The 26,341-nt window shown below is 38.2% G+C and overlaps 1 protein-coding gene across 1 annotated transcript in view; it reads left to right on the top strand.

Annotated features, from left to right (window-relative positions):
* The window catches only part of adamts3 (ADAM metallopeptidase with thrombospondin type 1 motif, 3), a 152,515-nt gene extending 146,926 nt beyond the window's left edge, over window positions 1-5,589 (top strand). Inside the window, exon 22 of the mRNA XM_044331503.1 lies at window positions 1,526-5,589. Within this exon, the coding sequence (XP_044187438.1) occupies window positions 1,526-2,010 (485 nt within the window). The 3' untranslated portion in view covers window positions 2,011-5,589. The remainder of the gene's footprint in view (window positions 1-1,525) is intronic.
* Window positions 5,590-26,341: the final 20,752 nt, after the last annotated feature.

The raw sequence follows: 26,341 nt of genomic DNA on the forward strand, positions 1-26,341 counted from the left end.
TTTCCACAATCTTTCCTAACATTAATAAAAAAAAGTGCATGTTCTATTTATAGTATCACTTATCATTATTTATCGCTGGTGCAATGCCAATAGCTTTTTTGAACTCTCCCAATAAAACATAAATGCCAAATGGATATTTGCAGCCAAGACCCCGGGATAAACTAGGAAGAAGATGCAAATAACTCACATTCTCTCTAGAGTAGGTGAAAGCATAAAAGCACATACTGTATATCCGGTATTGATCTACAGTTACGTGTGGCTGCAGCACAATATTACTAAAAGGGTTCTCGATAGCTTCACAATCAACATGGCATTTTGAATACGTAGAAAATAATAATTAAAGCATATCAATGCATGACTATTGTAGATACTTAGTCATTTCATTTAATATACTGAGGAGGTGAATTCAGGTAAAAGCTCCTCTCCATTATCGGTACCTCTAGTGCATTTATACCAATACAAAAGGAGACACAGACAAATAGAAGGAGTATTTTGGATTAATGTGTGGATTAATTGGACAAAACTCAGGAAAATGTCCCCAATATTTTTAACTTTTAGGTCAGTTTCAGATTTTGTGGATGAATTTGGTTCCACAAGAAAAAGTCCCATTTATTTTTTCCCACATACAATGTTAAATGACTCTCAGTTGGAGCATTTCTATATTATGGATCGGCAGGAAACTCTCCTGGTTGAATAGAAAAGATGGAACAACTGCATAAGAAGATGTCTGGTTCTTTGATAAAAAGTCAAAGGTACCAGACTGTGTTCATTAAAACTTTGGGGGAGAAGTTAACTATGTCTCCCAAGGTGCAATTCAGTAAGAATCCTCCAATCACTACTACACTGCTATTAGTGTGTGGAAGCTAAAGATTATGCTATTGAGCACACTGACAATACAATCTGCAGTTTAAATCTGTATAATTTTGGATTCTGGGTTCATTTTGGATTAATTCATCAACTATGATGCTGTGTTTTATTCAGAAACTCAACAACAGAGCTTTTTGAATTGACTACCTCATTTGCATGTCTGACTGTCCTTTTTTCCATAGCAACAGTGGCTGAGGTTTATGGGTAGTGTAGTATTTAGAGCACCATACCAAACTGACAGATAATACATAATTTCTCAGAAACAAAGCTAAAATGTTGGTGGTGATAACGTAAACCCGTAGGACATTTACATTATCCATAAGAGTTCAGAGTTTCTATGATAAGTAACATTGAGGATATCATTAAAAGAAAACTGGGAATACAAAATGGGGAAAAACATTTCTGGAACGAGGGGCTTTCCTTGCTCTTGTCTGAGCAGAGAATGAGCATCATTCTGCAGGATGTGCTGCGGCTGAAATGTACCACAGTTTTCTTTTGTGGTACTTTCAGCTGTCACTATATGATTAAAAGCAGTTCTCAGAGATCTCTAATGCATTCACTTCTACTGAGTCTTTCTGATCTCATGCCAAGGCCACCTCTTGTCAGCGCTGTTGTGTGGTATGCACTGAGCTCACGCTGTATGCTCTTTGACTTTCAGATGAGCCATGTAATGGAGACAAGTCCATCTTCTGCCAAATGGAGGTCCTAGCACGTTACTGCTCTATTCCAGGCTACAACAAACTGTGCTGCGACTCCTGCCACAAGCGCAGCGGAGCGTTGTCTCTGTTCTCCGAGGCGGCCGAGACGGAGGAGCATGTCCGCTTTGGATCAGCCTCCCAGTTGCTAGAGACATTAACAGCCTCTGTAGCAGCCAATAGCACTCGCAGTGGTAAACAAGGCTCAGGCAAAGGATCTGCCCCATCAGGCAACGCTGCAAAACACATCACCACCCCTGCCCCACTGAAGAAAACCCCATCAAAAATCACAACGGCACCAAGGCGGGTTCCACGGCATATGGGACTCACTGGCAGGAAGCTGCCCATCATGGCACCATCTCCTCTGGCTGATTCTACTGATGGTCAAAGATCGAGCAGCTTCACAGATAGTCGGTGGCCCAGAGCACACTCTGAAGTGGAGCGATGAAAGTGATGCCTTCCTCTTCAGGACTCTAAATGTACAGTAGATATCCATCTTCATCCTGAGTCTTCTCATGCCAGAAACACCACAGAGAGAGAAACAGAGAGAAAGAAAGAAAGAAAAGTGCTGGTTCACTTTGTTTTTAAACCCCCACCCCCCCACCCCCCCCGCCTCTCCCAACACACTGATTTTAAATATGACTTCACCATCTCACAGTGAGTCCCAGAGTAATTGGATTGTATTAATTTACTTTCATACTTTATTTAGAAGAGGTACAGGAGCACTCAGTCTGAAGGGAATTTTCATCCGTGTCAGATGAAAAGATAAAGGAAACACAGCTTTGTTAGTTCATAGTTAATCATTTCAGGGACACAAAATAGCCAAAAGACAGATAAATATTTAATAGACTTAGCATGAATCCAGAAACTGAAACAAAATTTTAACATCTCAAAGGATATTAGGAAGAAACGGTTGCCTGATCACGACCCTGAGTCATGAATCTTTAACCGTAAGAGTCTCAAAATGTTCTTTGATGTCGCCTACTATGTCACAACTTAGGTGACAGGTGCAGGAAGGTGTCTGCATTTTCGTTCTGATTGGTCTCGTTATTCAATGAATCAGGCCTCCGGTGTCTGCAAGAGTGTGCAGCAGATCCTCCGGCAAACGCTCGACAGACACCGAGAGGGAAATTGCTAACAGGTGCATTCATTGCAGCTAATTCAGTTTGTAGAAATATATGCAGACTGCATGAATAGGACTCATGTCAAACAGATATAAATACCAGCACTTGTCATATAAAAAAAAAGCATGAAGTTTGCTTTTATAAAGATCCAAAAACGGATCATCTGATACAGCTGAAAATCCCCTTTTACAGTTCAGTTTTACAAGCTACCAATTTTCTTGGAAAATTTAACTATGGAGCATGATGTATAGAAAATACAACTGCCTCAATCACCTCACTTTAAGTGCATATGGAAAGTGACCAGAGATATAACAGTGAAAACTATTGGCAAAATGGTGCTAGTTGTATAGATTTGTTTTTATATTCAGCAATGTCTGTTTAGTGGCACTCTACAATTTCTATGGAAATGGGTATTTATAAAAGGTTCATGTAAATACTGTACATGAAAATATCAGTATTATTTTAAGAAGCTGAGGATACTTTCAAACACCCTTTTTAATCAATTCGCAGAACATTCATTCAAATGTTTACCTTTCCAGTAGCTGTGTTGTTAATATCACTATGAATATTATTCCGCTCTACATGATGCTGCAAACTTCTCTTGAGCAGTTTCTTACTGTCAATTGGATATTTAAAAGGAATAGTTCAACATTTTTGGGAAATGTGTTTATTTGCTACAGTAAATATGAAGCTACATTTAGCTTAGCTTTGCAAAAAAAAGACTGCTAATAGGAGGAACAGCTAGCCTGGCTCTATCCAAGGGTAAAACAAGTCTACCTACCGGCACCTCTTAAGCTCACTAATTAAGACATTACACTCTTAGACAGAGCCAGACTTTCATATAAGAAATCAAATAAGCCTTTTTCCCAGAATATTGAACTATCGCTTTACTTCATCCCAGCCTTTACCTTTTTCTAAATCATAAGTTTGAATGGTGCTACCCCTCGATCTTTTCAATTCACTGTGTCGCCCTCCTTGTGAACGTTTTTTGCTTAGAAAGGTTGAAGTTGTTGTTTGGTCAAAGAAGGGAACTTAAGTAGGGAACATATTATTTGTCAAGTGTTCTCATTGCTGTATGTTGTACACAGCAGGCTCTTGTTCAGCTTTTAACGGACTAAAAAAGGAAGTGAAATTTTTACAATGCAACTGAAATATGCCATGAAATTTCTACATTGATGTGACTGTGAGAGACACAAACACTCATCCTGACATGCTGTTTGATGTTGGATTTGCAGGCATTTTTATGTAGTTACACCTAAAGCTGCATTAAGCGATTTTTTGACCACTACGGGGGCAGACTGACTCCAAAACACTCACAGAAACACAACCCTAATATAGCTATTCACATGTTAGGAGCTAGTGGCTAACCTGTATATAAGCATCCAGCTGACACACAGCAACATGAACATCCCATTGGATCATGTTTCTGTCCATCTGATGAATTAAAGTTCAATATTTACTCTCCTTTTAGCTCTGGTTTGGTCTCCACCAACTCTGAGAAAAATACCTGGCTTTTTAGCTGCCAGATGTTCCACTTTTGTCAGCAGCTGGTCACTTGTTTCAGCTCTCAGCTTATGATGCTGGGCAGGTAGCGCACACACAGAGCTATATGATGTTTCACAAAAGTGAAACCAATGTGCTAAAATCTGTCCAGAGCTGCAGAGATGTGTGTTAATTCTGAGTGGGTACAGCACTGCGGGCAACCCTTTCACATTACAATGAGTCATTTGATTACATTTTAATGTCAAAAATCTCGCTTAATGGAGCTTTAATCTCATTACACCTCTTCACATTCAGTCTGAACAAGGTTCTAGTGTACATTTTGTGTTTGCAGGAACAAAGCCTTATTGTAAGCACAAGAAGTTGGACTTTCAAAAGAGTTTTACTGTATGTGGAACATATTGTTTTTTCCAAAGTATTTTCTACAGTAAATGGCTTTTTTAATGGCAGAAGAAGGTTCTGGAGAGAGAAAGCTATTTATTAAAAAAAAAAAAAGGATTTCCTCACAACCACAATGCATCTGACTGCAATAGCAAAGACACAGTTTTGTGTTTTCAGCAAAGTAATAGCTCGCAACTATTCACACTCACTCCTGTGTGCCAATGTATAGTACATGTATATAGCATTGAGTACAGAAATATTTATTGAAAGTTAAAGGGTTCTGCTTTGTTTTTACAGTATGTGCAGTGCCAGCTGGTCAATAAGCTGCAGCAGACAAACCATTGAAAACTGATAACATGACAACCTTTTTTTTTTTCATCCACATTTTCAATTTCAAGTAGATTTCTACTTTTTAAAAAAAAAACTTGATAGAATAGAAATGACATTGTTTTTTGCAAACAATTAGATGTAAATATACATGCTCAATTTTGAGATGTTTTACTTTTTGTCAGAAAGCTGTCTTTTCACAGCTGTTTAGTAGAAGTTGTTAACAGAGCTGTTACATCACAGCCACATTTACTGACCAGACAAATGCTTTATTTTAACCAATAAAACATAAATAGAGTAGTACCAGTAAACCAGTAAAGTTGTTTTTATGCTGTTCGTAGTTGTCAGTATTGTCTAACAATTTTACATTTTCCTCCCCAGTTCTTTTCACATCTTTTACTTGCTGCCTATAAAACATTGCTGCTAATGTTATACAGAGCTTGTAATGATAAATAGGATAGTTGTAGATGTTACATTGACAATCCCTGAGCCTCAGACAGATATACTGCATAGGATTCTCCATGTACTGTATTAATACCCCTGTGCTAACCGTGCATTGAAGTATTACGATTGTCATGACTTGTCAGTCACTCGCTCTATTTGCTTTTCTATGTATTTGTGTAGATTGAAGTGTACACTACTGATGCTGTTTGTTGTAATGGGGAGCACATAGTAATAAATGATATGATTAACGACACTAATGTCTTGTTTTCAAGCCTTTTCCACCATCATTTCTGTGTGTGTGAGCTTCAGTATTGCAGTATTGAAAACTCAGGAATATCATAATCATATCTCTTACACGTGTCACTTATAATAAGTTAAGTCAATCTGAGTCATACATCCCAAAAACAGAATCTGTATAACATGAGACACCCTCTATTCTTTGACCTTCAATTCACAAAAGGAAAACAACATTTTTAACATTTTATTCACCATTTATTTATGCAGGGAGGCAAACAACCCCAAAAATAAAACTGGATTTTACTTTATGGCATTTAGATGGTGTTTTTTTCTGATGTGCCATTTCAGAGTTCCAACAACAGCAACATTAAATTCCTATAAAGAATATTTATTTTTTCCAAACATCAAGTTCATGGAGGAACCTCAAACGTTTTGACATGTTGTGCATTAAGGATTTACTGTCAGGCTTGCAGAGTGCAATTTCTCACAGTTTTTATTCAGAGCACACTGTGTTTTATCCATCTTGTGTGTACTCTGTATTATGCAAGCATCACAGTTAAGGGAATATTTTTTGGAAATGCGTTTATTAAGATCATTACTACTCTGATGTATGTGTTAAGAATGGAGTTATAGCTAGGAAGCACTAGATTAGCATAAACTGCAAGCAAGGGGAAACAGCTAGTCTGGCTCTTTCCAAAGTTCAAAAATAACATCTACCAGCAACTTTAAAGCTCACTAATTAACACATTTCTCAAGAGCTGGTTTTACAGGCTGATATATACTGTAACTATTTCTTGGTGAATAGCAGCAGTGCACATTGACTTCCTGGAGTTTCCCCTGGTTGCAATCTCACAATGACAAGGAGACTGCAGAAACATTCAGCGTTTTCTGTTTTAAACAAAACAAGATCAATGTGTTAATTAGTGAGCATTAGAGGTGCTGGTTGCTGGATTTATGCACCTTGGAGAGAGCCGGGCTTGTTGTTTCCCCCCTGTCCTTATGGTAAGCTAGGATAATTCCTCCTGGTCAAGCTCCATAGTTCACGTACAGACATGAGAGTGGTATAAACTTTCAGCAGGATGAATAAGCATATTTTCCAAAACTATTTCTTTAAAGTTATGAAAAAAAAACCTTTTGTCAAGAGACAGAATGATGAAGTCCTCCGTCGTTGTCCCTGGTGTTTTCACAGACTATAAACCGATCAGCCAGATGGGGACAGGAGTTCATTGTCTGACTTGCAGAAATATCACAACACAAATAGCAATGACACCTGAATCCCCAAGAACAAACAATGGACAAAATCGTATAAGGACATTGAATTATAAGAGACAACAACTGTTCAAAAAAGTGAATCAAAGGTTAGACACACACACACACATACAAAAAAAACACCATATCGAAATGTCACCATTGTATTCAGGATCTCTATAGTAGCTTATTGTGTACAGCAGGTTATGATTAAACCAGGAGAGACCTGTAGATTAGACTTACTGATTAGCTATAAAACACTTAAGGCTCATTAGTTCAGTATTTTCTGACTTCTCTACCTGTCTTTATTACTGAAGATGTAAATCTTACAAATTTTTTAAAAAGGTATATCAGAGTTTGGCTACTTTGACAATGTTACAAGGATCAACTTATCCATGCTTTTGGTCTTTTTTGTAACACCAGATTTATCCTTTAAATAGAAAGGAGAACTTTAGAATGACAGATGTGCAAAATAAACTAAGGTAATAATCTATATGAATCATTGTTGTGAAGATCACCTGTCAATCAAAACGTCTTCCTTGGACTTGTTCAGAAACGGTGGCTTATGATGTTCAGATCTATTTATTTATCTATTAATTTGTTCCCAGTAAAGTGCTTCTGCTGGAAATAAAACACCACTATCACTTCCTGTACATAAAGAGAATATAAGAGTGTTTGTTCTAGTAAAATCTAATCAATTTAATCAAGTCACTACTAGGCCTACACTGTGGCTTTAATCACTATTTTGTTATGTACATCAGCAGTGTTTAGTGGTAAAACAGTGATCTATGTGAAAATGTCATACGTAATTACTGAAGTGCTGTGTTTACTTGAAGATTGAATGAAGCGTGGGAGACACCTGTGTGGTGACAGAGATACTGTGCCCTTCTATCTGAATTGATTCTTGGCTCATTACATCTTCACTTCCAGCACCAGCAGCAGGTTACCCGTTCTCTGTGAATCTTAATCATTCTTTTCATTTAATGTTTTAACCATAAAGACTTGAGCCGTTATGATTGATCGCTAAGAAAATGAATGAGAATAGGATCCTGTCATACATCACAACAGCACTGCAGGCAGGGCTCTTTATTTCTGTTTGCGTGGAGCAGATATTTTTTTTTCTTCTAAGTGCTTGATGCATCGTTGGCAATGCTTTTAACATACTTGTGGAAATGCAGTTTCCTTTGAGGACAACATACTGGTTAAATGTGGCATTTAAACAAATGTGGTTTCTAAATTAAGCAGTTGTGCAGTTCCAGCAAGACATTGAGTCAAATGTCAGAATGAATTACTGATATTTTATTATTATTTTGTGCAACAACAACAACAACAACAACAAAAAAGAAAGAAATCATCATGTTTGGTAGTTTGCACCAACATCTTGACAAATGTTTGTATGAATGTGAATAGTTAAATTCAATTAAATCATTGTATAGAATATTACATATGATTACAACCATTACATGCCTTTCTTTACTCTCCTCCTCCTCTGAATGAGGTTGACATTTGCTGCAGCAATCATGTCTCTGTCTAAGTTCATTGATCTACAACTGCCAATTAGGATAGTAAGCCTCATTAACATTTAGACTCTCAAACATGTGTTGAACTTTCATCGGCTCTCAGATGCACATTTTATTAGCCTGATTTATTGTTTAAAGTGAAAGGTTTTAATTGTCTGATACACTATCAGCACCTTGTTCCAGTAAAGGGGAACTGTAATGCTACAGCACACAATGATATCTTAATTTAGACAACAGGGTGCTTCCAACTTTGTGGCAACAGATTGTTCTTCAGTGTGTCAACATGATGGTGTGGCACAAAACCTGATCCGTAAAGAAATGGTTCTCCCAGTTTGGGGTGGAAGATCATTAGTCATGGCTCAGTCAATCCACTACTTTGGGATGGATTGCCACTGTACTGACCTTGGTGATCCCCCTGACTTTTCCTGTAGCATAAGAGTCAAACTCACTGCAGCAGAACCAGAGACACTGGACCTCATTCACAAACAGTGCATACTCACAGATCTGTGCTTACACTGTGTGTACGAGCGTTTTTAGCACAAATCCAAGACTCATCAGTATGTTTTTACCTGATCTTGTTTTTACTCTGCAAACAAATCATCAATATGCACAAATCCTGGCCTTAAAAAATGATATAGTCAGTATTTATTTAATGTAAACAGAACCACAATTATTTAAAAAAGATTTCACCTAAATATAGTTACAACATTTAAAAGTGTGAAATAGCTAATAATACACTATTTAGTCATTATAAAATGAATAGCTAAGACTTTGTAATCTGTAAATCATCATCATAAATGTAATGAAATTATTAATATGTTAAAATTGTCCCACTTTTAGATGACAATAGCTTATATATTGGAATTTCCATATTAGAATGTGACAGCGATTCATTTCCACCATCAGATGTGGCCGTGATATACGCAGCTGGTTAACCAGCAGCCTGTCCAGTGTCCTCACAGCCTGACAGTTCAGTAGTGACACAGGAAGGAGCGCTCTGCGTTCGCTGCTTCACGGCCTGTTGTGAACAAAGACAAAAGACGATGCAAACTTTTTTATTTCGTTACGGACGTTTACCAGCCAGATCTGCCTTTTCTGGCTTCTACTTCTACTCAGACCATTGTTTGCATTTCACTAGCAGTAAAGTTTTTCTGTGTTTTTACCATCACGGCCCTCTTTGCAATGCGTGACAGCTCTCTCCACCGCTGCATTGCTCCAACAGAGCGTTCCTTATATAGAGAAATGGGGGTGTGGTAGAGTGCTAATTACCAATAGCGGGCACACACTTGTCAATTTAGAATGATTCTGATTCACTAACATGTTGGTAAGAACAAAATTGACTGGGGCACATGTGTCATGAATCCGACGGTAATTTTGCGTGCCAAAGTAAGAACATTTCTACGTACGTATTAGTGAATGAGGCCCATTGTCTTTTTTATTCCATACATTCTTCTTCCTTGTCAAACTCTGGCATCTACATTACCCACAATGCTACGAGACTCAGTAACTCAATTATACCATTATGGGAACTGGAAACCGGACGCAAAGTCCTTTTAGTCCAGCTGATTCATTGAAATTGCTTGCCTGACACAAGAGCTAAAAAGGCTTTCTAGCTTCTGGGTTTGCTTCTACACTGTGTGGCCCACTGAATATATGCAGTAGTGTTTTTCTCTTTGGCCTTGCTCATTCATTCCCAATCAGGATCCTTTTTATAGGTGCACAATACGAGCAATTTCATTGAGTGTAAAAGGATATTAATACCAGTGAGATATTCGCGATAAACATTTTCCCGGTCTATTGGGGAAAATGTTTTTTGGGGCCGCAGGGGATTTTCACACTGTAATATTACAAGTCGCAACTAATTGGCAGCAAGGCTGAGTGGCAGGGCCATATCCATCTCTCTTAATACATCCATGGGCTGTACAGTTTCAGCTGTGTTATGTTAGTAGCGGCTAATATAGCCTGGAGCTGCTAACCTCAAGCAGAGATGAGCAGAGAGGGCTACAGAGGTCTGATAACCTCACGTCTTTCCTCCAGATTTTTTTTTTTTTCATTTTCAAACTTGTAGTATTCAGCCCCAATAACTCAAGTAGCACCACTTGAGGCAGTTAATCAAATTTCACACAGCTCCCTCTGGAGCTATAAAAGGTTTTATATAACTTTTAGATTAATGCACATGGTTTTGGAATGAGATACATCACATCACATATTGGCCGTGTATTGTATGACTACTTTATTTATTATATACAAAATGGTTTTCATTTGAAATATATGTTTAATTTAGGAATTAAAATATTAAGTGATATTGCATAATTTCTTATTTTAGACATTTTTATTGAAGCTCCTTCACTTTTTAAGCCTTTCTGCAATATAGATTGTCTGCGCAGCGTCATTCAGAGGTTATTATAATTCTGACAGCAGCAACAAAAGCTCAGTGTGCCTGTACAATTCAGAGCAGTGAATATCTCACTGGTATTAATATCCTTTTACACTTCATGAAATTGCTTATATTGTGCACCTATAAAAAAAGGATACAACTAATATGAACAACAATAAATAATACTGGATTAATCTGGTTGGCCTTTTCAATCTATTAATAGGGATCTTCTTCAAATACAAACACTTCACTGGTTAGTTGTACTACTTCAGATGGCTATTCTATTTCAACTCAGCTCAAAGGGATTAGCTGTAAGAATGGATTTCTATAAGACATGATTATGAAAGAAGAACCTGAAAGTGTCAGGGAAGTATGTTTCATCATCAAATTTGAATTCCAGTTATCATTCTCATTTTGCTCAGCGCTGCAGTGCATCTTTTTTTTTCGAGACACTGAGGAGACAGGAGCATCACTTCAAAAAGATCTCCATAGATAATAATAAAATCCCAGAAAAAGTAAAGTACCATGGCTAGAGATATCAGCGCGTGTAAGCATCTGAGATTTCTTGAGAAATAGGATGAGACAGAGCCGCCACAAATCCAGGAGCTGAAAGAATGGAGGATGACACGCTGCCGGTGCAGTCAATTACTGCTCCTGCCAGAGTTGCCGTGCTGTGTGACAAAATCAGACAAAAAAAAACAGGCAACCTGGGGGTGCAGATTATCTGTGAAAAACCTGAGAACACAATGTCCAGTCTTATTAAAGCCACATAAAAGTTAATTAGTCTGACAGGGGAGATGACTGAGCAAAATAACACATTAAGTCTACAAAAACCACCTCTTTATCCCCTCTAGTTAACTTGTTTCATGAAAAGCAGTGCATAGAACGAAGTATTTTTGATGAGCAACCAGCAAAGCAACATATCAGTTACTTTCATCGGGTTGCTTTTCCTACGGCACTCTGATCTCAGACATGGAGACAGTAGTCACTGTGCATGACTGATGAGGGCTTATCCTCTGAGCTGCTTTTGACAATGTGGCAGAAATGTAACCTAAGTCTACTGTAGAAAAGCCACAACCCCGCACCTATGTTGGACTCACTCTCTCTGACATCTGGACACAATAGTACCAGATGTTTTTTAGATTTTATTGGCTAGATGATCTCTGTGCTCCAGTTTTCCCCTTAACAGTATTACAGCTACAGACCAAACCGTTGTTTATAGTTGCAAATGTATGCTAACACATGTAGCGTGAACAAACATCGACATGTTTGTCACGAGGACATTGGTGACAAATGACTCAGTGACTCTTTTTACGCCAATCGATGCAATGACAACCTTGTTCACATACTTTTTTGTATTTTTGGTCTTTCTTTGACTTTTTTGAACACATTTTTTCCAATTAGTGGAAATCTGAATGACACAGCATAGAATGATATTTTAGAGCAATTGTTCCTAAGCTTTTTAACTTGTTAATCCTTAAAACAAAAGGATTTCTACTCATTATCAGCTCCATATGTCCACCTGTAACGACTCAGAACCTCGGAACCCAAAAGCACGACCTCAGAGACAGGAGCAGAGTCCAATATTCTTTAATCAGTCCAAAAAAAACAAGCAGGGGTCACAAACCAGACAGACAACTCCAAGGGACTAGTTAAATCTCAAGACCGGGAAACAGGCAGGATCTCAGGTAACAGGCGTGTTATTCACAAGGAGTAACTGATGAGCCTAATGGGATCCAGGTGAGGAGATGGGTGGGGAAACTCAGGTGAGGGGAATGAGGTGATTGCAGGGCAGATGGGTGTGACAGGATCTACAATGACAGGAGAGTTAGAGATCAGGCAGGTGAACAACATGAAAAATAGTCACTAAGACGGTGAACACTACCAGTTTTAACCAATTTAACAGGTTTTCTTTTCTTGTTATACTGTAATATTTTGTCATGTTTTGAAATTCCCACATTAAAAGAAGAGATTAGAGGAAAGTCTAAAAAAATTAACATGTTTGTTCCTTGTCTGATAATCATCTTGCAACCTCTTAGATTTGTCTTGCAACCCTTTGTGAACACTGTTTTTGAGCTGTCTGAGACAAAAGTTGACAGTTGTGAGAGAAACGTGGTGAAATCTTTGGTCGTCAATCCAAAACCATGATCGCAGATCTCAGTGTGACACACATGACCGATGTGGAGCTAAATGGGTTGCTGAGTGAGCAGATTCTGTGTAGTTCATGACCTGAAAACGAAAATGTTTGTGTGTTGTTGAGCGTGTTGTCTGGTAGTAAATGAAAACAAATGTGTATGTAACTGAGATTCATAGCAATAATAAAATAATAATCATCATCAAATTATAATACTAGTAATATAAAAAACATTATCATAATAATAAATATCATCGTACTATTAGAAATAACCAGTGTAAGGAAGGTTGAGGAAGCTTCTTTCCTGTTTCAACATGACAACGTGACCAAAGCAGATCCAAAAAAACAGTCTAATATGCAAAAACTTTACCTCAACCATCCAAAATCTGGTGGAAAACCAGATGTCAACATACATTTCGTAGTCTATCATTGTGGTTTTTAAGTTCTTATGCAGTTGCTGATGTTAAAATGTTCTTTAAATAATATTTATATTAAATGTGTAGTATACTACAGAGGTAGATTTTTTCTTTTGATTGTCACTGTAAGTAATTGAGTTGATACCTAACAAGAAATATATTGGAAATAGATAACTTTCTTTCATTTAAGCTTCACATTCAGGATATTAAAAGCATGTTTGGCCTGTTTTCAGATGTTAATGTACAGACACAGAGAGCAGCATCTTGAAGTCTGCTCTTAAACATATCGCAGGCTATGCGTCACAGGTCTGGAACCAAGAATATGTGCAAGAGCTGTGCCATTACAAAGAAAAAAACACATTTATGGGTGATTTCATTGTTGCTGTGGTAACTGTATGCATCCAGCCAGTGAGCAGATGAATGTTTTTGAAATGACTAGCTTTTGCAGCATGCGCAGCCAAAGCTGCAGTCCATCATAGTGGCAGGCAGTAAAGTGGGCTCAGCCTGTGTAAACATTTGCGTGACAGTGTCTCCAACTGTGTGCACACACCTGAGTGATTACCTTGCGAGGCAGCTGGATTAGCGAGATCACGTGAGAATCCATCTTTTCATGCTTCAAGTTATGCGCTTGTGGCCAAACCAATCGGCGTCCTAGAACTACTAGCAGCTACAGGTGTAGTTTAGGTGTGATGACAGCAAGAAGCGATGTGATAGGTGATAGACAGGTTCATCCAATCACCTGCTAAGTATTTTTTGAAAGTGGCTGCCCTTTTCCAAATAGTTTCTAAGGACGGCTTCTCAGATGATTCTGTGTAACAAAGCATCTGGCACTTCAGGTTACCTGAATGAGGGGTGAGCTCACCAAAATGTTTCGACAAGATGGCTCCGCTTGGAAGGCATGCAAGGGTATTTGACAAACTCAGCAGAACACTGACCGGTTGATTTGATGGATCCATTTTGACAGTCCTTTGTTCACTGAAAAAGGAGACTGACGGGTCCTTTTCACTCTGCAAGGGGTATTCTCAATTCACGTGGGAGAGGGGCCCATTTCCCTAAAGCAATAATTCACTCAAATCCTTAAATGTCATTATCTGCTTATGTAAGTTGAAAGACCTAAAAACGTAGGTGTGTTACACATTTATTTCATTGAAAGAACCTGCTCAACAGGAAAATTTCATAAAAATTTCAAAACACTGCATGCAGCATAAATTAGTGTTCCAAATCCCAATGCAATGCGTGGACGTCTAAAAGAGGAACTTTGACAATCTACCATGACAAAATAAAAGAAGCACAGTCAGATTCAGCTCACTTCACTTCACTGCGCTCTAAAAATCAGCTTTCACTCCTGGTATTAATCTGTGATCCGCCCCACTCACTGCAGGATGTATCTGGGACTCTGCAGGTGTTGGTTATTAATAAAAAAAAAACACAAAAAAAAAAACGTATTTCATACAAGCTCGAGTGCTTTTCTTCATTTTCAGACATCCAGCAGTCAGAGAGGGAAAAATCCTTCATGCAAGTGGCAGACAGATTTCTGCACACATAGTTTTCTCAGCAGAACATAATGCAAAACAAACGGTGTTGCAGCAACTACAGAGGCCCCAGTGTTCATATGGCCATGCATAAACATTTTATTGTAATAGGCAAGTTCATTTACATTCTGTGGGACTTGTCGAATTTCATTCTGGGATAAGTGTTGGAATTCACTAACTGATGTAGAAGTAGTCATTTACATAGTAGTAGCTGTAGGCAGGGTGAGGAGAAATGATTACACCTATAAAAATAAATTACAACATTTCATTACGAGCCAAATCTTCAGCAAGCTCTGAGCATCACAAACTGATGATATGCAGGCACCTGGATATGAATTTTCAGCTCTGAAAGCAAAGTTACAAAGTTGTCTTCTGTTGCCTCTCAGTGCTGTTGAGGTTTTGATTTGTCTCTCATGTTAATCTGTGTAATGTCTCCCATTGTTCACCTTCCAAGGGTCAATTTGAAGAGTTACAATCTGCTGCATGCGGGTTTCTTCATTGCACCAATTTCTCTACTCAGCCATGTTGTTCCAGGGTTGAATTTTCCTAATTTGGTGTGTGTTGCTGTGTCTCACCTCATCCTTTCTGTCTCTATAATGGCAGAAATACTCACACAAAGTACAAATGAGAATCCAATTTTATAATACAAACACTACAGGCTTCAGCATGTCTAAAACACACAAGGTCAAACGACTTGTGGTCCAACCCCCTGCAAGAACAATATCCTGATCTCGCCCTAGGAATTTTGTATCTTTGTAGTCTTGACACACCAAATCATACAAATGAGAATAACATTGCACATTTTGGGCATTCTTTCCTTGGAGGCATTCATGATGCACTTGATAGAACCAAGTGGCAACTACCACAACTTGAGTCTGAAGTCGGTGCTGAAGTACCTTAAAGTGCAATGTCACCATGGCCACTAGATGCTCCAAAAAATCCTTCATTCCAATTGACTCCAATTCAGAAAGCGTCAACTTCTCTCTAGAAATACTAAGTCAATCATTTTTTTCAGTGAGTCATTATGGTCTAAATCACTACATTCAGGCCCTCTTATAAGTGTGCTGGTGCTCATTTTGGAAATTATAGTGCCGTTAAGATTTGAAGAGGTGTAGTAGCTTTGATGTCTACCTAGTGCGTGTTGATTGACAGGTGTGATTGACAGTCAATTGGCTCACCTGATGTTCTCCCCGGCTCACATACGTCCATGTAGTACACTGTGTACACTAGGTACTTACTTTCGTAGTCCATGAATTTCGACAGGGTAGCGTTGTCTCAAATCAAACACGACTGTTGTGCATTTACCAGAAATGACAATCGCAAATTAGCATTAGCTAGTGTTAGCAATTGCATTATTGTTCGTGCTTCCAAATCATTACAGACTGCTAAATTAACCCAATAAACATACCGATGGCTTATATCTGACAACAGTATAGTGTTGCTTAATGCTAAAAAACACATGTATGACTTACATTTGTATAATGCAGGGATGTTCACCGTAGTTACAATGTCCTCGGCTGCCATTTCCAGTTTGAAAAGTGGTCCCTCCCCTTCCGCTACATAGCCAAGATGGCGACCATTGAGGGCAAGAAGTGTCCATAGTTCCACACTCAACTTTTTGACCGTTTTGAGTGCACCATCGGGGTACTCATAGTGCACTGAATCTTTCCATACTTCTCAGTGTGAACGCACTTATGCACTAAAAATGTTAAGTGTACGTACACAAGTATGCGATTTGAGACACAGCACAAGTGTGCACCGCTCAGTGTTTCTGGTAAGCTAGCATTCCCTTCGGTCTGAGGTAGCGGGGCTTGTTTCCAGAGTGTGAAAGGTAAAACCCCGCACTCCTTATTTGGAAGCTCCAGGCTGCAAACAGAAAAGATGGTGCTGACCATAAGCTGCAACTCTGGGCTTCAAACCAGCTCCAGTGTAAACCGATGGATGACATCACACCTCTATGGGTTGAGAACATGAAAACTGACTTAAGTAGAGGCGTTCAGTACATGTATGAACAAAACTTTAACATAAAATCCTCACTGACTGAACTGAATCAGCATTGTCACCGACCGAATCAGTATTTTTTGGCAGCGGAGCTCCCTTCACTGGAAAATGAGGCCACCATTGTCAGTTCAGCTGTGATTGCTTGATTACTTGGCTGCTGAGCTTATTAATATTATAAAGAATGCTTGTACAGGCCTTGATTTGTATTGGACTGAATGTTTTCATCAGCTTGAACCAGCAACAGACTGAACTTACTACTGAACCGAAGAATGAATGAATGTTGCAGTGGTATTAACTGTAATGCATTTGCTTACTGATAAAGTAGGTAGTAGGTAGTAAGAAGTGCAGCTGAGCAGTGATGTGTGAACTTAGCTTAAAAAAAAGTGAATGTAGTAAATAGTGACTACAAATCTTTGAAATTAATAATATAATTTGAATCAGCAAACTGATTCATAATTTCTACCTCCAGATGGAAGTAGTTGTATGACAAATAAAAAAGAGAGTTTGAGAGAGAAGTTTAAAAAAATACCTACATTTTCACCTCTGCACACCTAACAGATCACTGTGTTGAGTGGGTGTGATTGTTTGTTTTGAACAGAGTCAAAAGGGGGCTTTCAGACAGTGTTAGACAAGCAGACAAGTGCTCTATTCAAAGTATACTAAGCCCTTATAAATGTAGTGGTCCTTGTGCACTGATCGCTCTTGTTGATGGTCTGTGACCTCTGTAAAACTGTTTCTACTCTTTTTTACAATGAAACTGGTGAGTGAAACTGTCTAAAACTATGGAAATAAGGTATTAAATTATAAAAAAGTGAACTTTTCTTTCTTTTGCCCATTTTTTCAACAAGCACTCATAACTAATCCACTAAATATTGATTTACAGGGTGAAATTTTAGGTTAAAACTGGGCTCAATTTGGTTGGAGAGTGAAAAATATTTTAGACATCTTTGTTACATATGACCATTGTTTATACAGCATTTGAATAATTACACATCAGTATGAAGCAGCACATTGAAATGCAAACCCAGACTTCTAAAAAAAAAATGTTTTTCAACTATATTAAGTCAAATTTTAACCTGAATATGGTGCCTTTTGACCTGAGCAATCAGCAAAACCATAGGCATGTGAAAGTTTTCATTGCAAGCTGGATGGTGACTGCGTGGATGTAAACTCCACTGCATCTGAATGACATAGTCTATACTGGAGTATCAGCTGTGTTGTGAATTATGTGCACATGGCTGCTTAGACTCAACACCACTAGAGCTGGTGCTTATCCACCCAGTTTATTAAGTCAGCCTCATTGCATCCTTCACTGTCCCCTGCAGCATATAGCTTCTCTTTCTGCGTTATCAGACGAACTGTGGTGAGCCATGCCACTGTATCTAAGTGTGTTATGAAGCTCTACTTACTCTTAATGCTTTAACGGGTTTTGCAATAATGTAGGAGTTCCATAGAAATAGTGATAATCCTGTGATGCTTTGAACCAACATGTGCAACGTGGGTCAAAATCCGAATATCTGAATATCTCAAGCATATCTTTTATTTAACGAGGGCTGGTAAGAAGAGAGGAAAAGGTAAATAAGAAGAGAGGAAGTGGCATTAAATGCAAAAGTGTCATGTTTAATTCAGTATGGTTGTGATTACTGAATTATCTAAATACAATACAAGCAATGGACAAAATAACATGACCATAGTAGAATATAGTACAATCTAATAAAACAGCCTTTCAATTTGGTGGCCATAAATCAATTATGGTTCATGGTTCAATATTTAGAACTAAATCAGCAACATGAATTTCCCAGGTTGGACATGTAATGAGTTTAAAATTAATAGGATTAAAATGACATTCGTTATGCACACCAGGGTTTGATAGGTGGAGTTGGCTGGTAAAAAAAAACAGAACATAAAGCCTGGTGGTGGCGGATCAAATGCTCAACAATGACCTGAGGCATCCAGAAAATCATGCAGCCAATATAGATCATGTTAAAAACATAAATTTTAACATAAATTGCCAGTTACCACATCCTATAAAGAATATATTGGACATCTGACCTCTTATTTAGGTAAAGTATCTGTGCAGATATCTGGTTGTGACTTATTTCCAACATTTAATTGCTTTCTTTTTTTTTTCCTTGGAATATCTTAATAACAAAACCTCTATGGTAAAATAAATCACTCTGATGGAGAAAACATTGATCCTTCCCTCTCCTTTCTAATGAATGAATTTAGAGTCTATGTCTTCTCACAAAAATCAAATTATGCAGGTTTTAATCTGAACAATATTTAGGCTGTGAGTCACTGCTTTTTTTGTCATAGATTTGCCTTTCTGCACCACTTCAATATGAACAAGTTTGGTGTTCAATAAAGACAAAATCGATTACACAGCAGTTGAGTAATGTCAGATTGCTTGTATGTTTTGTTTTGTTTGTACAGTACTGAGACGATTATGTGCCTTTATTTTGTTTATGTTTATGTGTTCATGCGTCACTGGCAGGGAGCTGAAACAGGCTGCGATGTAATCCTTCAGGGAAATTGAGCCTGTCAATGTATATACACTAAAAATGCTTGTTTCTGCCACTGATAGGCTCAGATTGTTATTCCAACATTATGAAAAGACCATGCAGCAATCTCACTCAATACTGGACCAATTTCAAAATTTGTTGTCCCCATTAGTCACGTAGACACAAAAGTTTCCCTTTAAGCTGTTGTGCTGATTGCCTCTAAAACTGCATAGCTTGATCTCATCTAATATAAAGGAGCTTTTAAATACTTTTAAATACTTCCAAAGCATCTGATTTTATAAAATTACTTGTCAATAACTTGTCAATGTCTGCTATGGAAAAACTGAACACTGGGATCCCAGTGAACATGTGCTTTATCTGTGGTTTTATACATCAAGGTTTGTGTTCAGACAAATCTGATATATGAACTAAATGTATTTGAGAGAAACAAGTAAATTAATCAATCAAAACTGAAGAAAGGGTGTAAGGGATCGAGCTGGCAGACAAAGGAGACTCAGGTGGTTTCAAAAAAGAGGATTTTTATTTTACCCAAAAATGCAAAAAAGGTACAAATGACAAAATATGTAAATAAAGTTCAGGGCCCATAAAAGAGGCCAAATAAACAGAACTCAACTAAAGTGAACTTAACCCTGAACCCTAAACAGGTTAACTCAACTAAATCAACTAAACCAAAAATACCCAACTAAACATTCAATACAGAGAAACAAACAATATGACTAAACTTGAAATAAACAGTTCCCCCCTATGAGGTGGCAGGACTTGGTATGACCCAATTGGCCACTTCCTGTATTTAACCATTCCATGTCCTGGTGCACATCCTTTGCCCAGGCCTGGCCAGATGTCCTCCAGGAGCAGCACCCCAACACTGGTAACTCAAAAATGAAAATTAGAACAAGTTAAACTAATGACTGTACAAAAGTTAACCAAACGTGTGCGCTACAAATAGAAACTAATGTACTGCCAAACTGTAAAATGAAATGAGTATGATGTATGAAACAAAACCCAGTGTGTTGTTATTTATTTGTATGCAATGTGAAATGTAATTGAAATTAGCCAACTGAGGAAAAAATGAACTACAAATGTAAAAGAAACCAAAGTGTGAGTGCCAGCTGGGATACAAACTTCAATGCAGCTGTGTGGCTGCAAGTGCGGCCATCACAAAGGGCTTGCTCCAAAAAAGTTTATTTACACATTTGTCAAAGCAAATAAGCAATGCAAGCCTGATGAAGCATGTATAAAACACTTGCAGAAAATGTTAAAACTAAAGCCAAAAAGCTTTTGATGGCAGCAGGTAGGGGTGCGTCATATCTATTCATTCATTATAATACTGGTATAAATCTTAATGTGATTAAAATATGTTATTCACATGTTTCTGCCATGTATGATGCATTTCATTATGACTACATTATGACATCACAGATGGCAGAAAACAAATGTAACATCGCTTCTGGCTCCACTGTGGCGGAGTTTCAAAAATAGAACAATGTCAGTCGTGTGGAAGTGGTTTGATAACATGAATGTACGGAGACAAAGAGCAGCAAACATTGCGAGTTTTTACAAGTTTTGAAGAGCAGGTGCTTCCGGTGCAATCAGTCAAAGTCGGACGGGGAATGTGTGAGGAAAAGTCGTCATACAAGCAGAGGGGAGCAGATACTGCTGCCAATTAAAAAGTAGGCTGAAGTTAGTTTAACTGAGCCACAGTTCTGTCTCTTCCTTAAAAACATCCTGTGAATCTACCATCCACCGCACAGATTGGCTGTTTAAACCTAACCACACCAGCAGAGATTATATGATTACAATTATATCATAATATTTATTATCTTATAATTATATTGTCATCATATCTTTATTGTAGTTCGGTATACTATAATCTACATAAAAATTAGAAAAGAATTTGTACTGTTCAGACAATTTCATCAATTCTGAAAGGGTTCCTTACTGCTATTGATCCTATCTCTATTTCATATGGTGCTAAAATTTCTTTATTTCTTCAATCATTCTAATATGTTACAAGCCTGTGAGAAAACCAATTTCACCCACTGAACTACCAAAGAAAACATCTATTTTGATAATCCATTAATCGTTGTAATCGTCTTTTTTTTTGTTTTTTAGGGGGGGAAAAGTCCAAATCCCAGATTCCAGCTTCTCAAATATGAAAACATTCTGGTTTCTTTAGACTTCTATGATGGTAAACTTTATATCTTTGGTTTGGACCAGAGAAGACACTTTGAGCTTTGAGAAACAGAGCGACATTTTTCACCATTTTCTGACATTTTATAGACCATGTGATTTATCAAGAAAATAATCAGCAGATTAATCAATAATGAAAACAATTGTTAGTTGCACTCAAGACACACCAGGAGCACATTAAACTACTGTACATCTAAGTGGAAAGCTATAGCCCCCTTTGATCGCTGATTTGTGAAGGCACACTGGGTCACGTAAGACACGCTGTACGCCAGCTGGGAGAGTAATTTCACCCCCTGATTGATGTTCACAGTGACTTGATGTCTACAGTATATAATTCCACAGTTAAGTAATAAGTGTGCCTCCCCGCTTGTGATTGACTGAAAGAAAGCCACTAATCTTAGCCTAAAGAAAATGTATTCAGAGTTAATTGTTTGGATACATGTTGGAAGAGATAGTTACACAGCAGCTGAAAATAAAGCTGTCACTGAATTTATCCCCTTATAGACTCAAAGTCATAGCTTGTGGGATGAAACACAGCTAACTATCTAGATGACTGGCTCATATCCAATGATCCAGTGATTATTTATGATTATATTCTTATATTATATTATTAGTGATTATATTCTTAATGTATTTCTCCTGCTGGATAATCCACATCTCCGCTGTCCAGTAGACCTTGTTTTCTCAAAATGAAAAGATGGTCTCGGATTATGACTAATGTCATTCTTTTGATTGGATGATGAAGTTTGAATGATGATGAAAGACTGATCCAGTTCATTGTGGTCTAGCCACCTGGGTTCTGATTGAGCTCTTATTTTTGCTAGTCTCTTACACAATGTAAAGAAAAATTATCAGAAACTATACCAAAGGCCAGATCATTTCTTGCAGGTAATGTTTATAGTAAGTTGTGTATATTTTTCTAGTTAGGATATTCTTCCAGAGTTATGAAAGGGTTGCCTCAATTTCCATATTTGCCTCAAAGCCAGCTGTAGGGATGAGCTTGTTTGTCATTTGCCATCATGTCAGGTCGTCTCCTCAGCTAATTTATACCACTGATTCTGCTGCAAAATGCTTCCGAAACGCTTATGTTGAGTACAACACTAATCTCAGTTATTCTGTGCACGATCTCATTTGTCATGTTGTGTCTCAGTGTAATATCTGTGGGCCCAGCTGGGCAATATCTGCACATCGAGCATGGTTAGCTGCTGCCTCTCCAAGCTCCTCCAACTGTGCTGGTACTCCTCCCCTAGGGAATCTGTTGGAGCTTTTTTTTCCCCCAGCAGTGTGGTTTGGTTGATCCAGCATTGAGGAATGACTGACTCTAATGAACTGTGGTTATAGTTGTATTTTAGACAGTGTGGGTTCATGCAGCCATATTTGCTTCAGCTGCTTTCGTGCCTGGTTAACTAATTGGATGTGGTAGCCTGCCAAGTAAAGAGCAGTCCCATAACAAGGCAGAGGGATTTGGTGATGTAGTGCCAACAAAGAGACATCCCTCCGCGGTTTTCAATTTCCATTGGAAAGCACAGCCACTCCAAGATCAGCCTGAGCAACTGGCAATTAGATGTATGTTGCTTTGCTGCATTGCCTCATCCAAATCATGCTTACACTTGTAGGGTCATCAGCTCTATTAGTAATGCTGTTGTTATTTAGGTTGTTTTTTTTTTATGTAGGCCAACAGTTAAGAAAAATCTACTGATGAGAAGAAATTCAATTATATATCATCTTGTTGAAGAAAAGATTATCAAAAGGTTTATTTACGCATCCATACGTTTTCCATCGTACTTGTGCTTCAGGGTCTCGGGGGGGCTGGAACCTATCTCAGCATGCATTTGCCAAGAAGCAGAGTACTCGGGGCAGTTTACCAGTCTGTCATGCTTACCCTCAAACATATGGACAATATAGAGACAGTTCTAACTTGTATGTCCTTTTGACCGTGGCCTGACAGAAAACCTATGCAGAGAAAATGTAACCTTCACAAAGTTTATCAAGGGAAAAAAAAAAATCCAATTAGACTTCATATTCCTGCTCCTGACAAATGTCAGCTGTCCTTGTTACTGAGGCACCAGGTGGTCAAAGGACACACCACTGGATCCTCAGTGTCATGGGATTTTAAATCCACCTAAGCAGAATGACGTTATTCCAGTCAGACAATTATGGTAATTAGAGTGTAATGGTTCTCGGTTCGTCACAAAGTCCCAAACCCCCAAACCCCCAAAATATGCAATTTAAGGCAAATTTGTACTCTGTGTCTGCAAAGTCACAGGAGTCTGCAGGCGTGCTAATCTTCATTAGCATGTACATGGATGTCTGTGTAGACAACAGCTTGCTACTCAAAATGTACAACCTCACATGGTGTACAAGCATTGCCAACTGCACATATGCACTAGACTATACACTAAAAAAGCAATTTGGATGCTAGTTTTGTGGAGGGGTTGTTCAAGGAGATCTTCCAAAATATGCATGTGTTGAATAAATCCATGTATGAAGACATCCAGAGTAGTATGTACAGATTCTATCAGCATCCATTTTGCAGTATACTGTTTCAGGGCTTGTACGGTGATATAACACAGAGAAAAGCTGCAAATCCTCACATTTAAGAAGTGTGAAGGTTTATACTCTTGCTTGATAAATGTCAAATGATAATTGTCAATTACTTACTTATTATCCACTAATTGATTTTGTGGGTCTGATTCTCTGATTATGTATTATATCTAATGACATACTAGATAGCTGAAAAATTGATTATACCTAGATAATGCCTTTTTATACGGTTAAATGACAGAACGAGAAATCAAATAATTATATCAGTGGGTGTGTGTGTAGTAGGTCCTAGATCGGATGTTTTTGGTGACAGTGGTATGTACAGAAATCTAGATAATCTAGTTTACCCAGTGAGTAAAAGTATTTCCTGTGGTTGAAACAGCCTGTCAGTAATGAATAGTTTTATCTAAGAAAAATGTCACTTTAGTCTTTGCTTTTCATAAATTGTAATTAGTGAAACCGGAAGGTCCAAAATATTTTAGTTTTTCTTTGGCCTATAAATTAGCCAAAATAGATGGAAAAAGGTTATCTTTTCATTGACTGGTGCTATTCATTGCTTCTTTCTGTGGTGCCATGGTGAATGAACAAAATTCATTATAATCATCATTATATTTCTCTGAATTAAATGTTATACAGATGCTTCGTCCTTCATGTTCCAGTGTAAAGATGGAAGTACGTTTTCTGTGCAGGCTTACTGGTGGTTCCTACAGTCTTTAAAAGTAGAATGGGAGGCAGAGCCTTCAGCTATCAGGCTCCTCTCCTGTGGGACCATCTTCCAGGTTCGGTCCGGGGGGGAGACACCCTCTCTATGTTTAATAGTAGGTTTAAAACTTTTCTCCTTTTTGATAAAGCTTATAGTTAGGGCCAACCAGGCTCACCTTGGATCAGCCTTTTGTTATGCTGCTATAGGCCTAGACTGCTGGGGGACTTCCCATGATGCACTGAGCTCCTCTCTCCTCTTCCTCCTCTCCATCTGTATGCATTCATGTAACATCAATGCATATTACTAACTTGGCTTCTTCCCCGGAGTTTTTTGTGCTTTCTCATCTCGCAGGAAACCCTGGGTTGCAGGCCGAGCCTTCGTGGTCCTTCGCAGTCCTGTTGGCATCCTTCCCCGGCTATTGCTACAGCTATTGCTGCTGTTATTGTTATTGTTATGATTGTTGTTATTCCCCCCCCCCTTTCTTTCTCTCTCTCTCAACTCAACCAAGGCAAGGCAGATGGCTGCCCACCAAGAGCCGGGTTCTGCTTGAGGTTTCTACCCATTAAAGGGAAGTTTTTCCTTACCGCTGTCGCCAAGAGCTTGCTCACGGGGGAATTGTTGAGTCTCTGTAAATTAAAGAGTCTTGACCTGCTCTATGTGAAAAGTGCCCTGAGATTACTTTTGTTGTGATTTGGTGCTATATATAAATAAAAATTGATTGAAATTGATTGATTGTGGCTGCTCTTACTCTGACTGCATCCTCTTGACACACCATTAACAAAAGCTTTATTGGCATTATAATAACTATATTGAACGCACTGAGTGAGAGACTATGATACAGCAGTAGAGCAACTTCTGTAAATCAAAGGTATGTGAAGGTTTCTACCAAACATGAAATGCAGATTTTAACATAAAGAGCAGCAGTTTTTATACCTCCAAGCTTAGCTGCAAGAGATATTAAAGCATCCTTGGCTGTGATTAGACAGTCAGTGACCCATTTATTTACTTACTTCTTACACATGTTAGGCCTGTTCCTCTGCCTGTATTTTATAACTACTCTTGGACGTTATCAAGCATAACACTTTAACTTAGCTGTTGGTGACAATAAAAAGTCTCAATAATTCTGCAAAATCCTAATCTTTTGGACAGTGGTAAGCAGAACAATGTTAGCCTTGAGAAAAAAAAACACTTATAATTTCAACTTATAGTTTAAAGTGTCGTTACATGACCTTTCATTTTTAGCACCATGTGTTTGAACAAAAAAAATAGTTATTGGAAGTTTTGAGTGACCTTGTACATTGAAATGAATAACAAAAAGTACACTGTGAAGAAGGTAATTAATCTGTACAAGACTCACAAGATCATTCACTATAGATGACAACTCTTTCACAGACACTCCTCGGTTTTTTGTTTGCACCATCTGTATTTTGCTTGCGTTGACCTCCATGCAGCAGCTGCCTTATTCTCTGAATCCCTTCTCCAGTGAAGCCTTTTCTCTCATACAGCTGTGCCAACCATTCATTCCTTTCTCCTCTTTCTCTTTATATGATCCATCTGGACTTACTCCTTGGACAGTTAA

The sequence above is a fragment of the Thunnus albacares genome, chromosome 2, assembly GCF_914725855.1.
Source record: "Thunnus albacares chromosome 2, fThuAlb1.1, whole genome shotgun sequence".
Lineage (NCBI taxonomy): Eukaryota > Metazoa > Chordata > Actinopteri > Scombriformes > Scombridae > Thunnus > Thunnus albacares.